A 12,030-nucleotide genomic window follows, 5' to 3' on the forward strand; every position below is an offset into this window, starting at 1 on the left:
GCAGTGAAGAGGATGGGAAAAGCGGGCACTCCTGACATTGTCAGAAAGCCTGGGGCCCGCTGCAGCCTCCCACCGCCAAACACCCCCTCCTCCCAGCCTGGGGCCCGCATCACCCCACTCCTGCCACCCCCACTACCCGCTCTCTGCAGAAGCAACCATGCCTCCTGCGACCCCACTTCACCGTAGCTGAACAAACCACCTCACCCCATGTAAATGCGGACTATAAGTCGCACCACCATTTTACTAAATTTTTTTTCCTATTTCCCTCCCCAAAATTTGGGGAGCATATTATAATCCGCAAAATACGGTAAGTGCAATCAATCACTTCCTATAACCATCAACCAACAAGCTTCTTACACCTCTCAACTGGAATTTTGGACCACTCTTCTTTTGCAAATTGCTTCAGGTCTCTCATATTTGAAGAGTGCTTTTTCCCAACAGCTATTTTAAGATCTCTCCACAGGTATTCAATGGGATTTAGATGCAGACTCATTGCTGACCACTTCAGAACTCTTTAACGATTCGTTCCCTACCATTTCTGGGTGCTTCTTGAAGTATGTTTGGGGTCATTGTCCTGCTGGAAGACCCATGACCTAGGACGCAAACCCAGCTTTCTGACACTGGGCACTGTAACTCAAAATACGTTGGTAATTTTCATATTTTATGATACCTTGCACACAGCCAAGGCATCCAGTGCCAGTGAGGCAAAACAACCCCAAAACATCTTTGAATCTCCACCATATTTGACTGTAGATACTGTGTTCTTTTCAGTTTTCAGTAAACATTACAATGACGTGCTTCACCAAAAAGCTCTATCTCGTTTCATCTGTCCACAAGATGCTTTCCCAAAAGGATTTTGGCTTATTAACATACATTTTGGCAAACTGCAGTCTAGCTTTTTTTTATATCTTTTCATCAGCAGTGGGGTCCACCTGGGTCTTCTCCCATAGCGTTTCATTTCATTCAAATATCGACGGATAGTTTGCGCTGCCACTGATTCAGTCTGAGCCTGCAGTACAGCTTGCATTTCTTTGGAACTTGATTGTGGCTGCTTATTCACCATCGGGACTATCCTGCGCTGCCACCTTTCATTCCCATAGAATGTAAGTCCGCAAGGACAGGGTCCTCTCCCCTCTGTACCAGTCAGTCATTGTAAATTTGTTTTCTGTTAACGATATCTATAACTTTGTATGTAACCCGCTTCTCATGTACAGCACCATGGAATTAATGACGCTATATAAATAAATAATAATAATTAATCTTTCTCTGTCATCCACTTCCAGGGATGTTGGCTACAGTGCCATGGGTTGAAAACTTCTTAATTATGAACAGTTCCTCTTTTTCTGTTTCTGTTCTCCATGCTTATTGTGGCACACAGAAACAAAATGCAAACATTGAATCAACTTCTCCCCTTTTAATCTGATCTCAGGTGTTATTTTCATATTGCCCACACCTGTTACTTGCCACAGGTGAGTTTGAACAAGCATCACATGCTTGAAACAAAGTTATTTACCCATAATTTTGGAAAAGCGTTACCAATTTTGGTTCTCAAGTCTTCACACTGTTCTCTTCTCCTCTTTCTGTTCTCCATGTTTAGTGTGGCACACCCACACACAATGCAAACCTTGAGTTAACTTCTCATGTTTTAATCTTGTTTCAGGTATAATTTTTATATTGCTCACAGGTGTTACTTGCCACAGGTGATTTTGAACAAGCATCAAATGCTTGAAACAAAGATGTTCACCCACAATTTTCGAAAGGTGCCAACAATTTGTCATGTCGGACGCTGTTCACACCACAGCGTCCGGCAGGCAGAGGTAGTTCCACCTCCAGCCACGATAGCCTCAGTGGCGCCGGCCTGATCTTCAGGTTCTCGGGGGTTAATCCTGCTGGAGACCAGGTTGGATGGTTAGTCACGCCGACGGTCTTTAAATAGTCATGCTGGCCCATGGGCGTCGCCGATTATAGCTTGTGTTTCATACCAAGTGGTTCCGGTCTGGAGTGGAGGTGTTGCAGAGAGAGAGATTTGTATCTGGTGTCGTATGATCCGTTGTTATCCTTTCTCCTTCCCATATTTGTGTTTAGTTGTGCCCTGTTCACATTACTGTATATTCCTGTGTGTGTGCGGCGCAGTGCAGTTTAAGTTCCCCCTGTCTGTCTTTATTTGTGTGGGGGCTTTGGTGGTGTGTCTCCTTACTGGGTGGAGGGTGGAGGGTTAAGTGCAGGGCTGAGCAGGAGACAAGGAAAGGTTGGAGGCTCAGGCATTTGCACCATCAGCAAAAACCCTGGGTTGAGGGTCAGACAGGGTTTCCCCTAGTTATAGGGACATCAAAGGGCCCCCGGGTATTACAGCCTTAGTGGGACTAAGCCCCACGTGACATTATAATCGGCCCACATTTTTTCAGGAGTCCATGGATCCATTAGATTCCATAACCCGCCAGTTGGCGGCGCTGTCCTTACAGGTCTCCGAGTTGAAAGGGGCAGTTCAGCAGCAGGGCCTGGTAGTAGCGAAGGTGCAAACGGCATCTGCAGGTATCGGGGCAGAGCCGAAGTTTCCGCTGCCAGAACGTTTTTCAGGGGATCGCAGCAAATTTGTCGTATTTCGGGAGGCCTGCAAGTTATACTTCCGCATGCGGCCAATCTCCTCAGGTAATGAGGCCCAGCGGGTAGGGCTGGTGTTGTCATTACTGAGTGGTGACCCCCAAGCATGGGCATTTTCCTTACCAGCTGACTCTGCTACATTTCATTCTGTTGATAATATTTTTTCTGCCCTCGGGCTCATTTACGATGATCCTGACCGACTGGCTCTAGCAGAATCTAAAATCCGCGCCCTCCGCCAGGGGGAGCGCTTGGCAGAGGACTATTCGGAATTTCGCCGCTGGGCCGTAGACACACAGTGGAATGACCCAGCGCTGCGGAGCCAGTTTATGCATGGGGTGTCAGGGAGGGTTAAACAAGCCCTCCTGATGTATGAGTCTCCGGCATCGTTGGAGTCTGCCATGAGTTTGGTGATACGTATTGATCGCTGTTTTCGTCAGGGGGCACAGGAGATGCTACCTCTGGGGGAAAGCAGAGGTGCAAGTGTGGTTGAAGTAGATGAGTCCCCTGAACCTATGCAGATTGCTGGCGTGGCACAGGTTAAGCGTCGCGCTCCGGGATTCCGGAAGCCCGGAGCATGTTTCTACTGTGGTAAAAGAGGTCATTATATTAACATTTGCCCGGCACTACCTAAGAGGGTCACATCGGCGGAAAACTGTTAAGCTCAGAGGGTATGGAGGAGACCCAACTGAGCGTATGCATGTCCTCCATGATGGTATCTCAATGTATGCTCCCTGCCAAGGTTATTATCGCGGGCAGAGAGCTACCAATATCAGTGTTTGTGGATAGCGGTTCCGCCACCAATCTCATAGATGAGGAGTTTGCACACACCGCCGGGTTTAAGATTGAAAAACTTCCTCACCCCATACAGGTGGTGACCATTAATGCTGTTCCCCTCCCTCAACGGGAGATTACGGAGTTTGTGGCAGAGGTGAAACTCCACATTGGGGTCCTACATTCTGAGTCGGTTACATGTAGGGTCCTCCGTAATCTCCCAGCACAAATGGTCCTGGGTTTTCCATGGTTGTCCAGACACAACCCGGTAATTGATTGGAAAACTCAGGACATAGTACAATGGAGTGGTTTTTGCCAAGACAATTGCTTGGCCACATGTGTGTCCGCCGTGACGCCCAGCCTGCAGGAGGCTTTGCAGGATTTCGCTGATGTTTTCTCTGAGAAGGGTGGCTCAGAACTGCCTCCACATAGAGCCTATGACTGTGCGATCAGGTTAAAACCCGGGGCCAAATTACCTAAGGCCAGGATGTTTAATATTTCTGGTCCTGAGAGACAAGCTCTGAAAGACTACATCGCGGAGAGTCTGAGCAAAGGACACATCCGGCCTTCGTCCTCGCCTGTAGCCGCGGGGTTTTTCTTCATTAAGAAGAAAGATGGGGGGTTACGCCCGTGTCTGGATTTCCGAGAGTTAAACCAGATTACTATCCGTGATCCTTACCCTATGCCGTTAATTCCGGATTTGTTCAACCAGGTAGCGGGGGCGAAATGGTTTTCCAAGCTGGACCTCAGTGGGGCGTATAACCTCATAAGGGTCCGTCAGGGGGATGAGTGGAAGACGGCGTTTAACACTCCTGAGGGTCATTTTGAGAGTCTGGTTATGCCGTTTGGGTTGACCACCGCGCCTGCCGTTTTCCAACATTTTATTAATGATGTGTTTGCTCATGTCCTGGGGAGATTTGTGATTGTATACCTGGATGATATCCTCATTTATTCTAGCGATCGGGACACTCATTTGGAGCATGTCAGGCAGGTATTACAGTTGCTCCGGGAGAACCAGCTCTATGCTAAGCTGGAAAAATGTTTATTTTTTGTCCAGGAGTTGCCCTTTTTGGGATATATTGTGTCCGCAGCCGGGTTTAAAATGGACACCGCTAAGGTGCAAGCGGTGCTGCAGTGGGAGAGGCCGGAGAGTCTGAAAGCACTCCAGCGGTTCCTTGGGTTTGCGAATTATTATAGGAAGTTTATAAAACACTTTTCGACTATCGCCAAACCGCTCACGGACATGACAAAAAAGGGTGCCGATCTGGCGAACTGGCCTGAGGTGGCTATACGGGCCTTTGAGCGTCTGAAGAATAGTTTTGCTTCAGCCCCCATTCTGTTGCAACCAGACGTGTCTAAACCTTTTGTGGTGGAGGTTGATGCGTCGGAGGTGGGAGTGGGGGCAGTACTGTCTCAAGGCTCGTCCTTGAGCGAGATGCATCCATGCGCCTACTTCTCCAAGAAGCTGTCGCCGGCCGAACTGAATTATGATATCGGCAACAGGGAGTTGTTGGCCATCAAACTGGCTTTTGAGGAATGGCGACACTTCTTGGAGGGGGCGGCTCACCAGGTCACAGTCATCACCGACCATAAGAATCTGCTCTATCTGGAGTCGGCCAAGCGTCTGTCTCCTAGGCAGGCTCGCTGGGCATTGTTTTTTACTCGTTTCAATTTTCTGGTGACTTACCGTCCCGGGGCTAAAAACACCAAGGCGGATGCTTTGTCTAGGTGTTTTCCGGGGGGAGAACCTCGGGAAGAGCCGGTACCCATCCTCCAGAAAGGGGTAGTGGTCTCGGCTCTCACGACGGAGGTAGAGGCGGAGATTGCCGAGGCCCAAGAGGAGGTACCACCAGGACTTCCCGCCAACAAATCATTTGTACCCCTGCATCTTCGGCTTAAGGTGTTGAAGGAACACCACGACTCGGTACTGGCTGGTCATCCAGGGGTGAGGGGCACCTTAGAGCTGGTATCGCGTCGTTTCTGGTGGCCCAAAATCCGGCAGGACGTGGTCTCGTACGTGGCAGCTTGCATCACGTGCGCTAGGGCTAAGTCACCCCGTACCCGTCCTGCTGGCATGCTACAGCCTCTGGGGGTTCCCAATAGGCCATGGACAGAAATCTCCATGGATTTCATCACTGACTTGCCAGCCTCGGCGGGGAACACGGTCATCCTGGTGGTGGTTGACCGTTTTTCAAAGATGGCACATTTTGTGGCGTTGTCTTCTTTGCCCAATGCTAAGACGTTGGCTCAGGTATTTGTGAAGGAGGTGGTCAGACTCCACGGAGTACCGTCGGACATAGTATCTGATAGGGGTACGCAATTTGTGGCGAGGTTTTGGAAAGCTTTTTGCTCACGTTTGGGGATCAAGTTGTCACATTCATCGGCGTTTCATCCACAGTCTAATGGACAAACTGAGCGCATGAACCAAAATCTAGAACATTATTTACGATGCTTTGTGTCCGACAACCAGGAGGAGTGGTCTACTTTCCTTCCTCTGGCCGAATTCGCGTTAAATAATCACCGCCAAGAGTCATCGGGAGAGTCTCCATTCTTTTGTGTGTACGGTCAACATCCTCAGTTTTGTACCTTACGTCAGGGTGACTCAGGGGGTGTCCCGGAGGAGGATCAGCTAGGAGCCCAATTGTCATCAGTCTGGAGGCGGGTGAAACAGCGTTTGTTGAGCATGAGTGCCAGGTACAAACGGGTGGCTGACAGTAGACGTGTGCCAGGTCCGGACCTGTGTGTGGGTGAATGGGTGTGGTTAGCTACGAAGAACATAAGACTCAAAATTCCATCTTTAAAACTGGGTCCAAGGTTTATTGGGCCTTTTAGGATTTCTGCCATCATTAACCCAGTGGCGTATCGGTTGGAACTTCCTGCGGTGTACAAGATACACAACGTGTTTCACAGAGCTTTATTGAAAAAGGTGGTAGGCTCTGTGGACGTGACGCCGATGCCACCTACAGTCATGGTGGATGGCGATTTAGAATTTGAGGTCGCCGAGGTAGTGGACTCTCGAGTAGTACGCCGTACTCTTCAGTATTTGGTGCACTGGCAGGGGTATGGTCCGGAGGAGAGGTCTTGGGTTCCAGCCTCAGACATACATGCGGATCGGCGGGTCAGTTCTTTTCACCGTCGTCATCCGGACAAGCCGGGTCCTATGAGTCTTAAGGGTCCGGAGGTCCCTCGTAGAAGACGGGGTAATGTCATGTCAGACGCTGTTCACACCACAGCGTCCGGCAGGCAGAGGTAGTTCCACCTCCAGCCACTATAGCCTCAGTGGCGCCGGCCTGATCTTCAGGTTCTCGGGGGTTAATCCTGCTGGAGACCAGGTTGGATGGTTAGTCACGCCCACGGTCTTTAAATAGTCATACTGGCCCATAGGCGTCGCCGATTATAGCTTGTGTTTCATACCAAGTGGTTCCGGTCTGGAGTGGAGGTGTTGCAGAGAGAGAGATTCGTATCTGGTGTCGTATGATCCGTTGTTATCCTTTCTCCTTCCCATATTTGTGTTTAGTTGTGCCCTGTTCACATTACTGTATATTCCTGTGTGTGTGCGGCGCAGTGCAGTTTAAGTTCCCCCTGTCTGTCTTTATTTGTGTGGGGGCTTTGGTGGTGTGTCTCCTCACTGGGTGGAGGGTGGAGGGTTAAGTGCAGGGCTGAGCAGGAGACAAAGGAAAGGTTGGAGGCTCAGGCATTTGCACCATCAGCAAAAACCCTGGGTTGAGGGTCAGACAGGGTTTCCCCTAGTTATAGGGACATCACAGGGCCCCCGGGTATTACAGCCTTAGTGGGACTAAGCCCCACGTGACACAATTTTGTTCAGCCCATTTTTGTGGTTTTGTGTGAAATGATGCCCAGTTCTTTTTTTCTGTTTTTTTTTGTTTTGTTCCAGTGCACATAAAGGAAATGAACATGTGTATAACAAAACATGTGTAATTGCAATAATTTTCTGGGAGAAATACTCATTTTATAGAACAATTTCTATGGTGCCAACACTTTCGGTCATGATGACGGTATATTGTCTAAAGTAAAAAATTCTAAAGAGCTTACTTATTACTATATATTATTTTTGTGCTCGTTTGTGACTGTTCTGCCTACCTGAATATGAGTCTGGGAAGGACAGATAACAGATGCTGGTTTTCTGAAACATACAAAGGTAGAGAGACATATTTAGCATTATATGTCACACGAAACTAACAAGCGATGAAAACGTGTGTGTACACTAAATGTACGTTAGGATGTTCACTATGGGAGTCTCATGGCTCTTATTCATTCACTAAGGCCTCGTTCCCACTTGCGTATAAACTCGGCAAGTGCAACAACAGAAAAAAATTGCATTGCCTTCGAACCAATGTTATTCAATGAAGCGGTGCAGATCTGCGTTTTTTTTTCTTAGCTGTATTCAGCATGCTGTAATTTCACTCCAAAATGGGATGGGTTTGAGAAAAAAAAAACAAAGTGGCATGTGATTTTTCCGGATACATTACAGTTCTGTAGCATAGAAAAATGTAAATGGTTCTGTAAAAGATTAACAACTGATACATAAAAAAACGGATTGTATACTGTGTTTTATTCACTATCCCTGGGGTCAGCACTGAGTCTCCACCTCTGCTCCCCGTGTCTGTTACTGCCTGCAGCGCTGACGTCAACAATGCTGCAGCCAACAGTTACTATGCACTCATTAATGGCACGAGCTGCTAAGGTCACTGATTGGCTGCAGCTCTGTCAACGTGATGTTAGTGCTGCAGACGATAAGACACCGGGAGCAGAGGGATAGACTCAGCAATGGACTCTGTGGCAGAGACTCAGAGCTCGGAGGGTGAGTATAGCACCTTTGTTTTAAACAGACTACGTCTACGGAAGAGGGTTTTCAGAAAACGGAAAACTCCTTTAACTGTACTGATCATGACTGCTTTCACTGGGGAAAATGAGCACAAACTAGCTGGGGTGCACAAGCAGTGGCCTGAGGACCAAATATGGCCCACAAAACTATCTGGTTACAGACATCAGACATGCTTGCCTGTGTGTGGCTGCTTTAAAGGAACCTGGCATGTCACCAAATGCTATTAACCTGAAAATATAGGGACAATCTGCAGGTTAACAGCATTACAATGCTACCCAGGCGCCTTACTGAAAGAGTGGCTACTGGGAGAATACAAACTTTATTCCTCCCAGGAGCTACCGGCTTTCAGTCGTAAAGGTGTACCTTGGGCAGCTACAGCAGATGCACAGCAAGCTGTCAATCAGAATGTAAGGGCGTGCTTATATCCGCCTCTCACAATGTTGTGATCTATGACTGTAGCTGCTTCGGGCATGCCTGTATGACTGAAAGCCGTCAGATCCTAGGAGGAATAAAGATAATTTTCTCCTGGTACGGCCATGTTCACAAGTTCAGTATTTGGTACGTATTTTACCTCAGTATGTGTAAGCTAAAACCAGGAGTGGAACAATCAGAGGAAAAGTATTATAGAAACACGTCACCACTTCTGGATTTTTCCCCCACTCCTGGTTTTGACTTACAGATACTGATCAAATACACTGAGGTGTGAATGTGTCCTAACCATGCTTTCAGAAAAGCAGCCTGACAATATTGGATTGCTGTTTAACTGCACATTAACCCTATATCTGCAGGATAATAGCTTTGGGGACATAACCAGCTCCCTTGAAGGCCTGGGCTACACTCCCTACCAATTGATTTTAACTATTTATAGTGGCTTGAGCTGCACCTCACAGCAATACATTGAGTTGTATACAACTTGGTGGACTGTAGCTGTCACCAGTTAAAATCATTCAGTAGCGCTACAAAAAGTACTAGTTTCCATATCAGAAAAAGGCGGCGTAGTACATAGCAGACCTGGGCAAAGTATGGCTCATGCGCTACATCCGGCCCTCTTGCTGTTACAGTCCGGCTCGTGGATGGAGTCAGCCGTAGGGCTGAAAACGCTGGCCCACCAACCACACCATGTGGCCATCTTCATCCATCCAGCGTCCAGATTTTCCCGCTATCTGTATCCTCACGATGGAAATAGCAGTGAATATAAAGTTGGAGGCTTATACTGTATATAAGAGGGCTAGGTAGGGCCTCATACCGTGTATAGGGAGGCTATGTGAGGCTCATACCGTCCAAAGAGAGGCTATTTGGGGGTTCATCTAATATATAAAGCTCAAGTGTTTGTATGTGTGTATGTCCGGGATTGGCATCTGCACCGTCACAGCTACAGCCACAAAATTTGGCACAGTCACACGTCTGGACCCCGAGAGTGTCCTAGGCTATGTTGTGAGGCGAAATTTTAACCCTGCGCGTTCCAATTCACCAAACAATTTTGCCCCTATCTACATAATGGGGAAAAAGTGTTTGTGTATCAAGCCCCACCCCTCATTATGATGTCATAATGGTTGCCATGGCGACGCTGATGTCATCATAGGTTGCAAGCCCCGCCGCTCACTATGATGTCATAATGGCTGACTATGGGATGGAGGATGTGTGATGGGTATATGGGCACTGGACTATGGGATGGAGGATATGTATGATGGGTATATGGGCACTGGACTATGGGATGGAGGATGTGTGATGGGTATATGGGCACTGGACTATGGGATGGAGGATATGTATGACGGGTATATGGGCACGGGACTATGGAATGGCGGATATGCATGATGGGTATAAGGGCATGGGACTATGGGATGGAGGATATGTATGATGGGTATATGGGCATGGGACTATGAGATGAAGGATGTGTGATGGGTATATGGGCACTCGACTATGGGATGGCGAATATGTATGATGGGTATATGGGCATGGGACTATGGGATGGAGGATGTGTGATGGGTATATGGGCATGGGACTATGGGATGGAGGATGTGTGATGGGAATATGGGCACTTGACTATGGGATGGAGGATATATATGATGGGTATATGGGCACGGGCCTATGGGATCGTGGATATGTATGATGGGTGTATGGGCACGGGACTATGGGATGGAGGATAATTATAATTTGCTATAACTAACCACAGTTAGTTGCTATGCCCGGGCAGCGCGGGCTCTTCAGCTAGTACTGTATATAGGGGGATTGTGTGGGGTCTCATACTGTATACAGGAGGCTGTGTGTGGGCTCATACTGTATACAGGGTTCTTTGGGAGGCTCATACAGTATATAGGGTGGCTACTTGGGAGCTCATACTGTATATAGGGACTGTTGGGTCTCAAACTGTTTATAGGGGCTATTTGGAGGCTCATACTACATATAGGGGGCTATGTGTGGGTTCACACAATATATAGGGGGTCATACTGAATACAGAGGGCTGTAGGGGCTAATATTGTATATAGTTGATTGTGTGTGAGGGATCATACTGTATATGAGGGTCTGTAAGTGGGCTCATACTGTTCATCGGGAGCTGAGTAAGAGCTCATATTGTATATAAGGTGAATGTGTGGGGGCTCATACTAACTATAGGGGGCTATGTGGGGATCATACTGTATACAGGGGGCTGTGTGAGGACTAATGCTGTATGTAGGGATGCTATGTGGGTGCTCATACTGTATATAGGAAGCTATGTGAGATCATACTGTATACAGGGGGCTATGTGTGGGAGTTCATACTGTAAATAATGGGGCTATGTAATGGCTCATACTCTATATAGGGGGCTATATGGGTGCTCATACTGTATAGGGGGGCCGTGTGTGTGATCATGCTTTATACTTGTAGATTGTGAGCCCTCACGGGCAGGGTCCTCTCTCATCCTGTACCAGTCGTGACTTGTATTGTTTAAGATAGACTGTACTTGTATGTATTATGTATACCCCTCCTCACATGTAAAGCGCCATGGAATGGCGTTATAATAATAAATAATAATAATACAGAGGGGTGGTGCGTGAACTTCTGTATAAAGGGGGTCTGTTTGTGGACTCCTCCAGTGTATAGGGGATCTCAGCCTTTTTAATTCTGCTCAATATTACGTAACACAATAAGTATTAATATAAAATAATAATTACAATTAATATTGTAATGTATAATAATTAGATCTGTCTCTTTAAGCAAGCCAGACTTATGGGACTTGGGGGGTGGAGACAAGAGGGATGAGAAGGGAAGTTTCACTTTCACTTCTGTGTAGCATGGGAATGCAACTGTTATGCTGTGTGCTGGAGGACGAAGAATAAAACATATCTAAAGTTAATACCTTGAATTCTTCATAACGTGTGGATATTACAACTGGCGACGAGGATGGGATATAATCACCTACTGCTGTGAGTACAGACTATATTTTACCGCTTCACACGCCAGCACCACTGAGAGACTCTATCACGGCTGACTACTTGCACACATTCCCACAGTTTGATATGACTGATGTCATTAATCTCTCCCATAACTGGAGAAAATGGCTAAACAGATTTGAGAATTTCCTAGAAGCCATGGACATAAAGGAGGAGAAAAGAAAGAGAGCTTTGCTCCTGCATTGTGCAGGCACAGGAGTCTATGACATATACAGTACGTTACCTGCAGCAGAAACAGACACATACAGCAACTGCACTAAAGCTCTCACTGGCTACTTCAACCCCAAACAGAACATCAGATATGAAAGATATAAATTCAGGATTGCCAAGCAGCTTCCAGAAGAGTCCATAGACACTTATGTCACACGGCTGAAAGAGTTA

At 47.3% G+C, this 12,030-nt stretch overlaps 1 protein-coding gene across 4 annotated transcripts in view; it reads right to left on the reverse strand.

The window, feature by feature from the left end:
* Positions 1 to 12,030, reverse strand: part of DENND6B (DENN domain containing 6B) — a 108,459-nt gene that overhangs the window by 87,253 nt on the left and 9,176 nt on the right. For 3 of the 4 annotated variants that reach the window (XM_073579258.1, XM_073579259.1, XM_073579260.1), the window contains exon 3: positions 7,474 to 7,516. The exons of the other annotated variant lie outside the window; for it this stretch is intronic. In XM_073579258.1, coding sequence (XP_073435359.1) covers positions 7,474 to 7,516 — 43 coding nt within the window. The remainder of the gene's footprint in view (positions 1 to 7,473; positions 7,517 to 12,030) is intronic. 4 annotated transcript variants of the gene reach the window in all.

This window comes from Dendrobates tinctorius, unplaced genomic scaffold, assembly GCF_039654945.1.
Source record: "Dendrobates tinctorius isolate UK_male_01 unplaced genomic scaffold, ASM3965494v1 ptg000062l, whole genome shotgun sequence".
NCBI classification, from domain to species: Eukaryota; Metazoa; Chordata; class Amphibia; order Anura; family Dendrobatidae; genus Dendrobates; species Dendrobates tinctorius.